At 37.0% G+C, this 15,015-nt stretch overlaps 1 protein-coding gene across 2 annotated transcripts; it reads left to right on the top strand.

Annotated features, from left to right (window-relative positions):
* Positions 1 to 1,077: 1,077 nt before the first annotated feature.
* SPO11 (SPO11 initiator of meiotic double strand breaks) lies at positions 1,078 to 12,831 on the top strand. 2 transcript variants are annotated; one of them, XM_019637197.1, is made up of 13 exons: positions 1,078 to 1,208; positions 3,107 to 3,220; positions 4,495 to 4,583; positions 4,974 to 5,040; positions 5,272 to 5,380; positions 5,735 to 5,818; positions 6,541 to 6,577; positions 6,917 to 7,026; positions 7,942 to 8,041; positions 8,336 to 8,373; positions 9,281 to 9,357; positions 11,572 to 11,683; positions 12,186 to 12,822. In XM_019637197.1, exons 1-13 carry the CDS (start codon positions 1,078 to 1,080, stop codon positions 12,303 to 12,305), a joined length of 1,188 nt encoding a protein of 395 aa, XP_019492742.1. In that variant the 3' UTR covers positions 12,306 to 12,822. The 2 variants fall into 2 exon arrangements, with proteins under 2 accessions (XP_019492742.1, XP_019492743.1); XM_019637198.1 differs by lacking the exon at positions 3,107 to 3,220 and having other exon boundaries at positions 12,186 to 12,831.
* The last annotated feature ends 2,184 nt before the right edge of the window (positions 12,832 to 15,015 follow it).

Genomic DNA, 15,015 nt, shown 5'->3' with positions numbered 1-15,015 from the left:
CAGGACCAGGCCCTCACTAGCCTCTGAGCCAACTTGCTCCACGGTCTCTCCCCCACTGTCCTCTCTCTCAAAGACATTTTCCCCCGGAGGCACGACTCCTTCCCCGGGGCTTCAAAACCCCCACGTATGCTCCCGAAGGCCAGGACAGAGCAGGGAGAAAGGCGCAGCTCACCAAATCTGCGCGGGGAGAATGGGTCCAATGGCAGGATGGCTAGATACAATACTGGACGTCAGTCAAATTCGAATTTCAGAACAATACAATTAATTTTTAGTAAAAGTCTGTCCCCGAGATTGCATGGGATCTAGTTATCCTTAAAAAAAAAAAAAAAAGTACTCATTGTTTATCTGAAATTCAAATTCAGCTGAGCGTCCTGTATTTTAACTTGCTAAACCTGGCAGCCCTACAAAGTGATCCAGCTGGGATGTGAGCGCAGGCCTGCCTGAACTTGTGGACCCCACTTTCTCCTCTCCTGCAAAATCCCCATGATCACATTAGGAACCTCCCGGGGTGGTTACGAGGCTTAACAGAGAGAGGCTGAGTGAAACGGGCTTTATAAGCCTCAACTACTACATAAATGTTACCGAGGGCAGGAATGTGGTTTGCTTTGATCGCAGCTGAACCCAGTGCCTAGAACTGTTACCTGGCACGCGGTTGTACCGCCATAGCTATTTGTTTTAATGCAAAATTTCTGGTACTGCTTTCCCCAAATAGCCAAAAACGGACCATAAAACCATTTTCAGGAAATACGGGTCCAACATCCCGAGCATACCCAGCTGGCCCCTGTTGCTTACCAGACGACGCTTCAAAAGGAGCGCAGTCCATTGACCCTCAGGTGGGACTGCCTGACAGAGCCCTGAGCGCCTGCGCACTCCACTCAGTGGGCGGGGCTTTGCCGACGCGGCTGTGCATCCCTCCTCTAGGGGTGAGGTGTGCGCATGCTCGCGGATCCCCAGCCAGAAAGCGCGGGAAAAGTGTGCTTCCGGGTCTGTGAGCGCGCACGCGGCAAGCGCAGGGAAGAGCCATTCGAGGCCAAGTTAAGTGCCTGCTCTTGGAGCTTTTCCCTGTTGTCTGTTGCCATGGCGTTTGTGCCCATGGGGCCTGAGGCCTCGTTCTTCGAGGTTTTGGATCGGCACCGAGTTTCCCTGCTGGCCACCCTGAGGAGAGGCGTGCGGGAGCCCGCGGGCGGGGGGACACACCTGGCCTCCAGGTATGAAGGCTCCGCTGGGGCGCTCGGGCCCAGGAAATAGAAAGTGGGCGCCTTCCTTGGCCTGGCGGGGGTTTGGGGGTCCTCTGTAGGGAAATGTCCGGGTGCCCCGTCCCGTCTCCTGAGTTTAGGACGTAAAAGGCTGTTTCCCAGGTGTTGAGGCCATGAAAGAGCCCCCTTGGCCTGCTGTCCCCGAACCCCCAGAAAGCGCCTTCCTTGGGGCCCCTTCCATTACCTGCTTTTAACGCTTATTTTGAATCCAAACGAGCTCCCGGAATCGCCTAGAATGTTCCACTTCTAGAATGTTCCGGGAACAGCCCCACAGCTGAGCCCGCAGGTCTCCTCAGATCTTTACAGGTCACGGGGTTTAGGGCACGGTTTGATTTTTGTGCTTGTTAAAAAAACAAAAAAAGTTTTGGAAAAAATTTTAACTTAAACGGTAAGGATTCTTGGGGGGCGGGCAGGGAGAGAAAGTGAGAGAAAATGAATTTTGTGAGTTCTCACTCGTGTTTGTTGTTTTTTTTTAATCAGAATGAACAAGGAAGTCAACATATTTTCATTGGTTTGTAAGACAACGGTTTTCTTGAGTTGGAAGACAACGCGTGTATTTTAAATGGTTTCTTTAACATCAGTTAAAGCTGTTAGCTGGGCAGCTCGGAAGGTGGTGCCGATAAAACCCGTTCCCGCGGTTCTCCAGCTACCCAGCTTGGGATTCGCTGCAGAAAATGTGTTTATGCCATTGCCAAATCTTACTTAAAATGCTCTGTTGTTTTGCTTCCTTGATCTGCTGTTCTGGTTTATCGGCAAAGAGTTTCAGCCTAAACAAACAACTGTCTTTTATTTTTAAGACCAAATCAACTATCAAAACAGAACCAAAGACCCACAAGCCAACAAGTTTTTACATACGGGTTGAGTTTCAAGGAGAATTTATGAGGTTGAGGGAAAGAAGGGAGTAGATATCCCTTGTTTACATTTCAGATATAAATTAATCTGATTGTATCTAAAAGTTGGTCAGTATTGTCCTGCAACTCTTTTTTAACCGGAAAAAAATAAATTACGTGAGTCAGTTTTCATCTCGCGATATTAGAAAATAGTGAATGTTTTAAAATATATTTTCTGAGACAGGCGTTTCCGATGAAAGCACGTTTCTGCGGAAATTAGAACAAGCTACATTTTGCCCATTTTTTAGATTTGATTTCCCATTCTAGGCAATATGCTAATGGTATTTATAACTGAAAGCATTTTTTGAAGCTGATGGCTTGTGAAATTAACAGTCAGCTGACAGAAAACTGGGCTAAGTCTTAATGGTTTGCTATAAAGTGGCGTAATGGTTGCCAAGTCTTTTCATGGTAGTGATTAAACTTTTTTCGTTTTGTATCACTAAAATTCAAAAGGGCTGATTTAAGTCATAAGATCAGTTAGGGCAATGTGCTACAACAAGAAGTGTTTCTTTTGAAATATTTTTGCATTGCATTTTTGGGAAAGAAATTCAAAGCCAGTATTACATCATTTTTAATTAAAACATTTATCAGTAATATTTCAAGCGAATGTGTTTGTAGTTAAGTAGGTTAATATGAAAAGTAGGTTGAAATATATTTATAAATTATATTGTCTAGTTATTAATCTAAAAGAGAGATATTACTTCAATGGGTAATTGTTTGAAAAGTAAAATTACAAGCAAATGAAATTTCACTGTAAATACAGTTGTTTTAATGCAGTACTTACAAATATGTCAAAATTTAGTGGGAGATATCATTACTGACATGGATTACCTAGTCTTAGAAGAAAAAAAACAACCAATGAAACAAAAAGTTACTTCCCTATTGATCTGGGAAAATGTTACATATTGTAAAGGCCAAATTTAGAATTACGATTGAATGATGGTGTGTTTATTGTTTCAGTTCTGAGGTTCTTGCATCTATAGAAAATATTATCCAAGATATAATAACAAGCTTGGCAAGAAACGAAGCACCTGCATTCACAATAGACAACAGATCAAGCTGGGAAAATATAAAGTGGGCATTTTGCATTTTTTATTTTTAAATGCAGTATCTATGTCATTATTTGAATTTATTCATGTTAGAGTTCTAGTCAGGTTTCATTCTTTTTATTGCCTTTACCCTGCCTGAAAGGATTTAAGGAAGTTTACAAAATGCATACCATGCAAGTAGGTTATATAAACTAGAAGTAGGTAGGAAAGATACGGCAAAATGAAAACAATATGAGGAACAAAATATGGAGCACCGAAAGAAGTTAGAATTCAAAATGCAAATGATAAAGCCTTACAGTCCTGCTAAAAATAGGCTCCAAACTTAGATCTAAGCTTTCCAGCAATCAAAGGGGGAAATTCTCATCTATACTGAGGAAGCAAACCACTTGCTCAGGGAACCTACAACCAATCCTGATACCGAGACAAAAATAAATGTGTCCTGAACACAGAGCACATTTCAAAGGCTATTTCCCCTAACTGATCTCTCCCTGCTAAGTCATGTGTCCAAGAGGGTAAAATCAGCAAGCAGCTTTATCAAAATCCTGGAACATAGTTACATGGTTTGTTTTTCTGAGATCCTCAGCCTGTAGAATCTTTCCACTACATAATGAAAAACTCTACAAGAATAGTACTCAGAGTTACAGAAACAGAATAAAAGTAGTTTTGAGGCTCCTTAGTCACCAAGTATTCTTTTATTCAATATAATTAACATAAAATGTAAACTTTTGAATCACATTTTGCTCCATATTTTTCAAGATGGATTGCATCAAGCCTTGAAGCAGCTGACAACTGGCTATTTGCCTGGTGCCTTCTGCCACCTTTAGGACAGGCTTGGTAGTTCAATTTAACAACCTAATAGAAATGATTTCATTTAATGTAACTTTGGAGGTAAATCAGAAATTTTTTTTCAAAATTTATTAAATAAAGTTATTAAATAAGTCAATTATTAAAATTAGCAAAAAGCTACTAAAATTGTGAAATATTTGAAAATAGTTCACATACACTAAATGTCTTTCCAGGAAAGAAATACACAGATGCACACACACACATCATAATCAAAGATCTATAATTCGTTCACTTTAAACATTTTCGTGTAGTGCCTCTATACATCACAAAACTAATTACCTAATTATCACCTGGAATTATCTAAGCTTATAGCTGAGGTTATCCTAAAGCTTTAGTGCTTACATTGAAAAGTAGATTTAAATGATTTGCAGAAGAGGACATTAGTGTATGTTGTTTGGTGCTCAGAAATTAATTATTTTTTATTTTATTCCCTTGTTTTAAATAAAATGATAGATTTGAAGATTCTGTCGGTCTTCAGATGGTATCCCACTGTACCACAAGGAAAATCAAAAGTGATTCACCAAAATCAGTTAAAAATTTTGGTAAGTTAATCTTTCTTAGCTTTTAGTAATAAATAAATTTGGTTATCTTCTGAGTTTTAGCTGTTCCTAGTTAAATAATTTTATTTTTTTAATAGACCACCATTGTACTTGAAATAAATTGATAGAATTTTGCATTGTTAATAACCATGGAAGTAAATTGTAATTCTAGGTAACTAGAAATGTATTCTCTCAGTTTTGCTGTTCATTTAGCAATTAATTTTATCTGGTTCTTCAGGCAATTATATTCTGTACTTAACACTTCTATTTTGAAAAGATAATTTTTTTAATTTCATGGAAATAACTGGGGACAGTTAAAGTCCTTGATAGCAGTATGCTTTGAATTCCTAAAAGAAATGATGAATAACTTGTTTATTGCATCTTATTTTTCAGCTCTAATTCTTAAAATATTGTCCATGATTTATAAATTAGTACAGAGCAACACTTATGCAACCAAAAGGTAAATACATTGTTCTGGTAAATTACTCTTTAAAAAGCAGTATGAGATTCAGTTAAATTAACTTTCATTATACGTTTTGAAAAGTTACATAAGACTAAACTATGAGTAATAGGTTACTTTATTTATATGTGTGTTTCATCCAGTTAAAGTTTTCTACAAACATTACTCCAATACTTGTCATAGTCAAAGAGAATATGGTTAATTAAAAATATATGTTTTAAATTTTCATAGAGACATATATTACACTGACAGCCAACTCTTTGGTAACCAGACCATTGTGGACAACATTATCAATGATATCTCTTGTATGTTGAAAGTGCCAAGGAGGTGTTTACATATAGTAAGTAGCATTTAATACAAAAAAATTTATTTTTAAGAAAATGTATAAAAATTGTACTAGGAGAATAAATGTGAACCGTGCCTTCTTTTGATATTTTTTGGTACTATGTTTTTCTCACTATAAATTTAAATAATCTATTCTCAATATATTCCCTTGGATGAATGCACCAAAATAGGTGAATTACCAAATATTTGTCATTCCTAAACACTTATATATTTTCTCCTTCATTTCTTAAATTGCAACCTAAGCTAAAAAATATATATCTTAGCAGGTATAAGGAGTGAATATGAGGAGTGACTTAGCAGTATAAAATATAGTCATGGAAAAGCTTTCAAATGTCTACTATTTTTTCAGTTATCTACATCAAAAGGTTTACTTGCTGGCAATTTAAAGTATATCGAGGAAGATGGCACCAAAGTGAGTTGTAGCTGTGCAACAGTAAGCATCATTAATGTCACATATTTTAACTCCCTTTCAGATCCTTTATTTTTGAAATGTATTTTATTTCCTGCTTTGTTATGTAGTTTGGAGCTTAAGATTTTAAAATAAAGCTGAAGGATAAATAGGTATATGTTTTACCAGGTTGTACATTATATAGAGTTTCAAAACATACCATTTGTCAAATGTCATTGAAATAAACAAACGTCCACATCTTTTTAAAATGTACTGTTGTTTTCAGGTGGAGCATGGCCTGACCATTTTAGCATGGTTATTTATGTAGTCTTCATAAAATTTCCTGGTTCTGAAATTAATGTTTAAAACGAAGCTATTTGCTAGGCTTTGGTCCATAGAAGGCCCACAGTACTACACTAGCACAGCAGCTTGGAAAGGGCCAACTTACCAGTGTGGAAAGGAGGAGGATGACGCCTATGAGATCCTGCAGAAAGAAGTCAGTCTTTCCTTCTTCAGTTTCTGCTGGTTAAGCCACATATCCAAAGTTTCCAAGAAATTCTCACCTGCTGGGAAGTAGTTTGAGTCATGTGTCTGATTTCTTACCGAAGAATAACTCTGTTTCCTACTGTTTTCTTACTGAGGTGTAAACCTCTGATGACAGGAATATTTTTAAAAATTAAAATATAGGATTTTCTGTGATAAATTTGAAAATGTGGTTATAGTTTCTTTTTATTTAAAATAAAAACTGTCTTGTTTTGTTAACTTAGGCCGTTGCTGTGCCATCTAATATTCAAGGAATTCGGAGTATCCTTTGAATAGGAAAACTATTTAAACATCTAGAATGTTCATTCATTTATTACTTTGATAGATCAAGCCTTATAATGTGTAACCAACAGGCTAGACCTTATAGTGGTCAAGACAAACACACCGTGGTCCCTCCTGTAGGATTCTTTTAGGAGGTCACCATCTCGTAGGAAAGACAGACATCTCCATATATGAACAGATATCTGTTACATATTTGAAGGTAAAAATGAAAATACTATATTGATGGCTGCTTTTGAGTTGATCTATATGACACCATTAATTAGTTGGTGGTTAAATTGAAATACTCTTGCCTTAAATTTGTCAGCCTTAACTTCACAGATTTAATTACAGATGCAAAATTTCTATTAATTGTGGAAAAAGATGCGACATTTCAACGACTCCTAGATGACAACTTTTGCAGCAAAATATCTCCATGCATCATGGTTACGGTATATTATCTGCCTGTATTAATACTCCAGGAGTAACGTAGTAATTTGGTGATTGGTAAGAGGGGTTTATAACATCATCTAAACAGCTTGAACAATAACCTGTTGTCAATATGATGCATCCTTTGGGGTTATAGAACAAGAATTTTCAAGGTGTTTATCTGAATATCCTCAAATCTGACTAAAATCAGGGTGATGGTCCTGATTCTTAAATACGGGCAATTTTTGAAGGCCACAGTGAGTTTGCACAGGCTCACAGTGTCACCCTCACACCATTCCCACAGGAGCTACTGGTCCCGAGTAGAATATGGTAACAGTGGGGCTTTGGGCCGGGTTGGGGGACAAGACCTGCACCTTGTTTTCCTCACCCAGGTTTGTGTACCAGATAATTTCATTAAATGTTCAAAGAATAGCAAAGAACACGGACGAATATGTTGAGGTAACCCAGGGAACTACAGGCATCAGGTAGCAAAGGGTAGTAAGCTTCCTGCTACAGGGTGATGGTGAGAGGAATTCATGAACCTGGAGGGATGGATGATACCGGCTGGAGGAAGAAAGAAACAGGTGAGAATAACGGCAGTTACCTTGGCGTGTGGGTAGGTGGAACGATGACAGAAGACCAGAATGGATCAGGTTTCCCTCCCCTGTCCTGGCTTTCTTCTACTTTTACAGACCTTTATAAAAACCTAGAGTTTTGAAGGAGAAAAGCTCATCTACATAAAATTCTTTTGGCTTTTTAGAGTAACAGTAAGTATGATGTTTGGGAGGTGTGGTATGTTTGTGGGAGCAGTGAGGAGAGCTGCCGTGGAGAGAAAGCAGGATGTCAACTCACTTTTAAATTATTAGTAAGATAAGGATATGGTTTTATCAGTTTCATTCTCCTAGAATTAAAATGCATAATTTCAATCTTGCTTTTAGGGAAAGGGAGTACCTGATCTGAACACAAGACTTTTAGTCAAGAAGCTGTGGGATACATTTCACATCCCCATTTTCACTCTTGTAGATGCTGACCCTCATGGTAATTTATCATTGGACTCCTTGAAACTATCACAATTAAATCATCTGTAGCTGTGTTTTTCTGGTCTTAGAACACTTCCATAAGTATTTTAAAAGAATATGATTATTAGATTAATGACTAATCATTTGAGGCAATTTATTGCTAGTTTAGCCGTATTAAACCAAACCATACATTTTTCATTGGTGACGGCCACAAAAATAAAATTTGCAGATGCTAGACGTAATTTGAGAGTGCAAGTTATCTAACCTATAATATACAAGAAGTCTAATTTTAAAGTTAACTTCTTTTTAACAGGCATAGAAATAATGTGCATTTATAAGTATGGATCTATGGTAAGTATAGAGAAGTATTTTTCCTTTTTCTACTACTGAGATATTTTATATTTGTTGGGGTTCTGCATTTACTTATCAGTCCCTGGTAAGTAGAGGGCCCCCAAAATGTACGAGGGGAGCTACTGTCCCAGTCTGGGGTCAGTCTGTTCCCCCTAGCTGTGACCCCAGCTTCCACCATGACCAGTGCAACTACAGGGGACAGAGTGGGATTAGTTGTGGGCATGAGCCTTTATTATCCTCCACTCGCCGGCCTGCTCAAATAACCTGGGGCCTCAGGGTAATAATACGGTCTGATCGCCAAATATACTCTGACTTTGCCAATCCCACCGTAAGGAGAAATGAAACCACCACCCAATTTCACCACTAGGGTCTGCAACTACCACACATCAGTGTTTCTCAAAGTGTGGCCCTGGACCCCAGCGTCAGCATCACCTGGGGACTCGTTAGAAATGCAAGTCTCAGATTCTGTCCAGACCTCCTGAATCTGAGCGTCTAGAGGTGGCCCCTCCAAGTGATTCTGACCCAGGGTAAAGTTTGGGAGCCACTGGTATACACCTCGAGTGTCCCAGATGTGGGTATATGTTTGTAGCGGATGCAAAGGATGGTGGGGCAAGGTGTTAAGATATATAATCACAATAACACAATAATACATGCAGTTCAGAGAGGTTCACTTGTGGTTTTACTTTACAGAAAATCTATCCAGAAATACTACAGAGTTTAAACAACCTTCACTGAAAATCGAGCTTAATAAGGAAGCCCCAGATGATTTTCTTATTTCCGTGGGCTCTGGGGCATGAAGTCTTTAGTACTTGTTCTTCTAAATAAGGAAAAAATTGGGCTGCAAAAAAAAGTGTGCTACTTCCCTGCAATTTAGCCTTACTTAATATGCTTTTGCTTTTTATTTTAGTCTATGTCTTTTGAAGCCCACAATCTCACAGTTCCAGCTATTAGATGGCTTGGCCTCCTCCCTTCTGATATTAAAAGGTTAGGCGGTTTAGTAGAACTGGGATATCTAAAATAATGACTCACTGTAATATGTCACAATAAGCCTCAAAAGTCACTACAAGGGAAAGCTCTTAACATTTTTTATTTACATTGTTCATTATGACTCAGGATTACATAGTTGTGAATTAAATTCATTAATGTTTCTGTTTCAGCTACTAAAATACTTCACAAGTGAATGTGGTTAATTGAACTTTCAGCTTGTTGGAAAACATTTTTTGTTTTACCTTTATGGTTAAAATATTTTGTAATTTTTTTTTGTACTTAGAAAGTATAAGACATTGAATCTAGTTAAATGGCAATCATTGACAACACCATTTGACATATGAATCAATTTTATCATAGATTAAAATTTTTAATTTCATAAGAAATCTTGGGGGTGATTTAAGATTACATAAAATTTGGGAACATAAAGTTTGGCAAGTTTGTTGTACATATTCACTATAGAAAACATTTTACTTATTAATATTTTAAATAATAAGATAAATATCACCCACAGATGAACAGCTTTACCTTTGTAGATTATTTTCTGTGCATAGTCATAGCTTTTTCACAAAAATGGGATCATACTCTAATTCTATTTTAAAATCTCCTTTTCTCACACACACGGTGAGATCACTTTTCCATATTAATAAATACCTTTCTTTTCTGCGGCCTCATTTTTAATGCCTTATATGACTGAGTTCAAATTCTGGATGTAACAGTGTTTATTCAGCCGATCCCTCCAAGTCAGGCATTTGGGTGGTTTCCAAACGTCTGCTCTGATAGATGGTGCTCTGATGGACCCTCTTGTAACTGAATCTTCGTCTGCAGCTTTAATTAGTCCCATAGGCTGGATTCCCAGAATAGCTGGGTCAAAGGGTATGCACATTTTTAAGGCTTTGGCTGCCCTCTGGATAGGTTAATTATTTCTCTTTCCCTGGAGAGTAAGAGCCCACCTGTCCCACAGCACAGGACAGCATCACTTTTATTCATCTCTACTAATGTGATATTTAAGAATATTTTATTATTGTTTTAATTGGCCAGTGACAATGAACTTAAACATGTTTATTGGATTTCTGGAAGCAATGAGCAAACTTTGGTAACAGGTGCTTATTTCCTAAATATGGACGATGAACAGGCTTGGGGTGATTGCTACTTCTTACAAAATCAGGGCACAAGAGAAAACTTTCAATTTTTGATTTTGTAATATTTACACTCTAGAGAATCAAAGTTTTGTTCAGTTTAGTGTTATGTGTCAGAGTCCCTTGGGGGTGATTTATTTGTATGAATATCATTTCTAACACAAATTCAGGACAAATGATCTGATAATTATGAAGGTGGAGCACTTGGAGAAACTTTAGCTGTGACTCATAAATCCCACTAGTGCCCTCAAAAGCCACTCTAAAATAAATGTGCAATCAAAGAAAAAAAACAGTGTGGTAGCTACTCAAACATGGCTTCAAGCGAAATCCTCTAGGTCTCCCTTTCAATCAAATAGTCACGCCATCCAGGAGCTGCCACTGGCAAGCGGTCATAATTATGGGGGCATTGAAAAAGACTATTGGAAACTGGAGCTCTCCCAGGAAATCCAGGATTTATGACTTCAAAAAGTAGCCCACACCATAAATCTTGACCGCTCATGTTCTATTTTTAAAACACATACCAAGGTAAAATTACTGGATAGCTCTGTGTGTGTGTGTGTGTGTGTGCGCGCGCGCGCGCGCGCACGCATACACATGTGCACACAGTGAAAAGTGATTGACCTGACTTCTACGGCCCAGAAACTTCTCACTGAATTACAAAGAACTAAGTGCTCAGGGGGACCTGAAATCCCACAGTGAGTCTCACAGCTGGCCACACATTTGGAGCTCATGCTTCAAGGCTGAGGAGCTCTGGGAGCTGCCTTGGTGTTGATATACGTGATGTTGGTGCTATTGGCATTTGTTTTATAACCAATGTCTGTCTTCCTGTCATCGTCCTGTGAGTGAGCCGTGAGCAAAAACAACTTAGAACAGACTTCCAGTATGAACTTAACACTTGCTGGTCTAGGACCTGCCAGATTCCCAGAATTTTGTATTTAAAAGATGGATCTGTACTCATTCTCTTATCTGTCATTTCTGAGTTTTTTGAAATAGTACAAATACAAATTATTTCATAATTCAAATTATAGGAGTACTTTGGTTTTACTGATTTTTTCATCAATTTTTTTTCCAGGTTAAACATACCTAAAGATACTTTAATTCCATTGACAAAACGGGACCAAATGAAACTTGACAGTATCCTGAAGAGACCTTATGTTACTTGCCAACCATTTTGGAGAAAAGAAGTATGTTTCTTTTTAAAAATTCAAGTGTTGTATGTTTTAGGGCCTTTTACTTCAGTAGTGGCCATTCACATAATATTTTGAAAATATCTTCTTTGAAATTTTATGTAACCAACAACTAAGGTGGGTGTTGTTTGGGAGTACACGGTTGTTAAAACATCAAATTATGAATGCTAATAGATAAGATCGCCTGGAGGGAGCGCATCTGTTTTTATCCTTATCGTAGTTATATGCCCATTGTCTATGGCTCGAACATAGTTTATGAAGGGAAAAAAAGAGAAAGAAAGTGTAAAGACCCCAGACCATTCCTAGTTATTGAAGGCATCCACACTCAGTATTCCTCTGATATATTTTAGCTGTAGCAGCTCTAGAATATTCGGGCTATCCCTAAAGGCTATTGCCCATGGTTTTGGAGAATAAAACAAGTCTAGATTTACTAATTTGCTGAGCTGACAGAACTATAACAAAGGACTCTGGTATGACTATATTTTAATTTTATTGACAGATGGACATAATGGCTGACTCTAAAATGAAGGCAGAAATTCAAGCCTTGACCTTCCTATCATCAGATTATCTTTCCAGAGTATACTTACCTAACAAATTAAAATTTGGAGGATGGATATAAAAATATATCAGAATATATCTTGAGATTGCAAGAGGATTCTCATTTATTTTTTTTCCAGTAGTAGATACTGTTGTGAAAAAGACATGTATTCATAACTCCATAGAGGTAAAATAATTTTCCATTAATTTTTGCCAAAACAAATGCTGTACTCTGATTTTCTTTAGCTGGGTTTATTTTATCTTTCTTTGTAGAGACTGCTTTCTATCCCATGTTCTAGAGTAAATTATGAAAGAATGTTATTTTGAGCTTTAAACTTTATTTGAAAAAAATATTTTCTACATGCTATCAAAGTCTACAAAAATATTTTACTTACTTTCTACAGTACAACTAATGTTAAAGCATGAAGTATCTTATTAGTAACAAAAATAATAATAACCTAAATTTGCGAGGTAGCAAATGAATTATAGTGTCTGGCAGTTTCCTCTTCGGTACATTTTCTTTTGCTTCATAGTATAGAGGTCATACGTCATTCATTCACCTGTGAAATTAGTACATTTTATGAGGAATAAATATTTGGGTTGATGTATAATAGTTTTCAGTGCTTTATTTTGTTTTGGGGGCATACTTTTTATTAATAATATATTTATTTGAAAATTTTCTCACTGGTTTGATCAGTTCTTACCCACATTCAGGTCACCTGAATTCTTCTCTAGTCTAGGTTTATAGAACAAAGAACTTCTCCAGTTTTAAGATTTACAGAAGCCTCAAATTTCAATAAGGCCTTTCTGTAACAGTAAAGATGTGATCTTTTACCCTCATAAACTTATCTTAATTTTTCTAGAGATAAGTTTTATGATTTTATTCTGTACCTTCAGTAAAATTTAACCATACCAAAAAAAAATTCTTGTAAGCAAGAATATGTATTTATAGGAGAAAGAATGTTGGTTTCTCCTATGTTGGTTTCCTTATTTTATCAAGATAAATGTTAATCATAGTTATAGACACCGTTTCTGAGAACGTATGTGTGCCAATCACTGCTTCCACGTTGTCTCACTGAACTCTCCCAAGAACCTCGTCTACTGAAAACCTATTACACGTATAGCTCACAGGTGAGAACACTGAGGCTGTTACTTGTCCAAAGCCACATGGTCAGACATGGCTGAATGGGGACAATAATACCATCAACCTCAAGAACAGGACCAGCTGCTGAATATGAAGAGCCCAGTGCAAAATGTAAGCACAGGGTCCCTCGTTCAAAAGTTAAGAATTTCAAGACAAAAGCAGCAGAGAATTAAACCAAGCATGGGCCCCTTCTTAGCATTGGGGCCGTGTGACTGCACAGGTTGTACATGCATGAAGCTGGCCCTACTCGAGAGGCTCTAGGAACTATTAAATAAGGTAATACAATAAAGAAGACAATTTATGTAACACTTATTATGTGCCAGGTATTTTTCTAGGTGCTTTATGAACATTAATTAATTTCATCTTCACAGAAACCCTATGAATAAAGTAGGCACTTATCATCCCCATTTTACAGATGAGACAACAAAGGCACACAGAGGTTAAGTAACTTTCCCAAGGTCACGTAACTCCTAAGCAGTGGAGCTGGGACTTAACCCCAGAGAGTCTGGCTCCAAAGCTCACATTTTCACATGACACTGGTACATGTAAAGTGCTTCACATGTGGCCGGGAAAAGTCTACATTTTATTGTTGGCTAGCTGTCCAATCAAGGCCCCTGATGCCAAGCCTGTGATGTGAACAATTATGTTATATTCCCTGGTCACACCAGCACGAAATATTTTATTTTGAGAATGTTCTGAATGTTCTGGTATACTGTTAATTTGACTTGTGAGACTATCAAAAATTCTAGAAAAATTTTTATAAATCACAATTTTTTTCCTTGAATTTATACCATACATCTTCCATTAACATCTAATTCATCATTAAAATTTGACAAGTTTTGTAAATAAGAAAATTGCTAACTTAGAAATATATGGTTAAGCCACAAAATGTCTAGATCTGGATAAACTATCCAAAGGGAAAGGAATGAAAAATCTACAATGGTTATTAAAATTTGAAAATAAATTTGAAAAAGGCTTGCAGATACATTCAGTTTGGATAATCAGATTCATCTCAAGTTTATGACTGGAAATTTACTTAAAATAATTTTCATTTATTTGGGGAATGAAAGTGGAAAGAGAAAAATACACTATTATATGCTGATAAAAATTAATGTTAGCCATTTGGGAATCTTCTAGAATTCTAATTTTTAAGATCTGTTTCTAAAGAGGATTACTGTGAAATAGGCAGCTATTGAAAATGGCAACTGACAACAAACATCCCCTCTACTATCATCTACTGTATTTATTTTAAATATTTCCACAATTTTAATCAAGACAGAATATTTGGCTTGGAAACTGTTTATAATTAAAGCTAATAAAAACTAGTGCAACAAAAAGGTGTTCAGAGAATCTTTTTTCCTCAAGGGCTCATAATTACCCTCCTCAAATAGCTTGTGTAGTATCCCCAGGTTTTTGGGAAATTTAACTCTCATCATTGATGATGCTAAGTGATTTCAGAAATCACGATTTCATGGGAGAAAAAAACACATTGCACTTTCTACTAAATAGGCAAAAAACCCTGCAGGATTTCCACCTATGACTTCCTTCAATCATGTCTCAGTTGAACTGTTTGATGTAGAGACCTGTTCAGTGGTGCTGAAAAGAAAAAAAAAAGCTTTCAGAGCTAAGCCACATGTACATGTACATT

The sequence above is a fragment of the Hipposideros armiger genome, unplaced genomic scaffold (genome assembly GCF_001890085.2).
Source record: "Hipposideros armiger isolate ML-2016 unplaced genomic scaffold, ASM189008v1 scaffold_32, whole genome shotgun sequence".
Taxonomy (NCBI): Eukaryota; Metazoa; Chordata; class Mammalia; order Chiroptera; family Hipposideridae; genus Hipposideros; species Hipposideros armiger.
This window is presented reverse-complemented; position numbering and strand designations above follow the sequence as displayed.

Bases quoted from the DNA above. Each gene is read 5' to 3' on its own strand.
- SPO11 (XM_019637197.1), top strand. From the start codon at position 1,078: ATGGCGTTTGTGCCCATGGGGCCTGAGGCCTCGTTCTTCGAGGTTTTG. The intron at 1,209-3,106 runs GTATGAAGGCTC...TTATTGTTTCAG, and splicing joins GGGACACACCTGGCCTCCAG to TTCTGAGGTTCTTGCATCTA. The intron at 5,819-6,540 runs GTAAGCATCATT...TTGTTAACTTAG, and splicing joins TGAGTTGTAGCTGTGCAACA to GCCGTTGCTGTGCCATCTAA.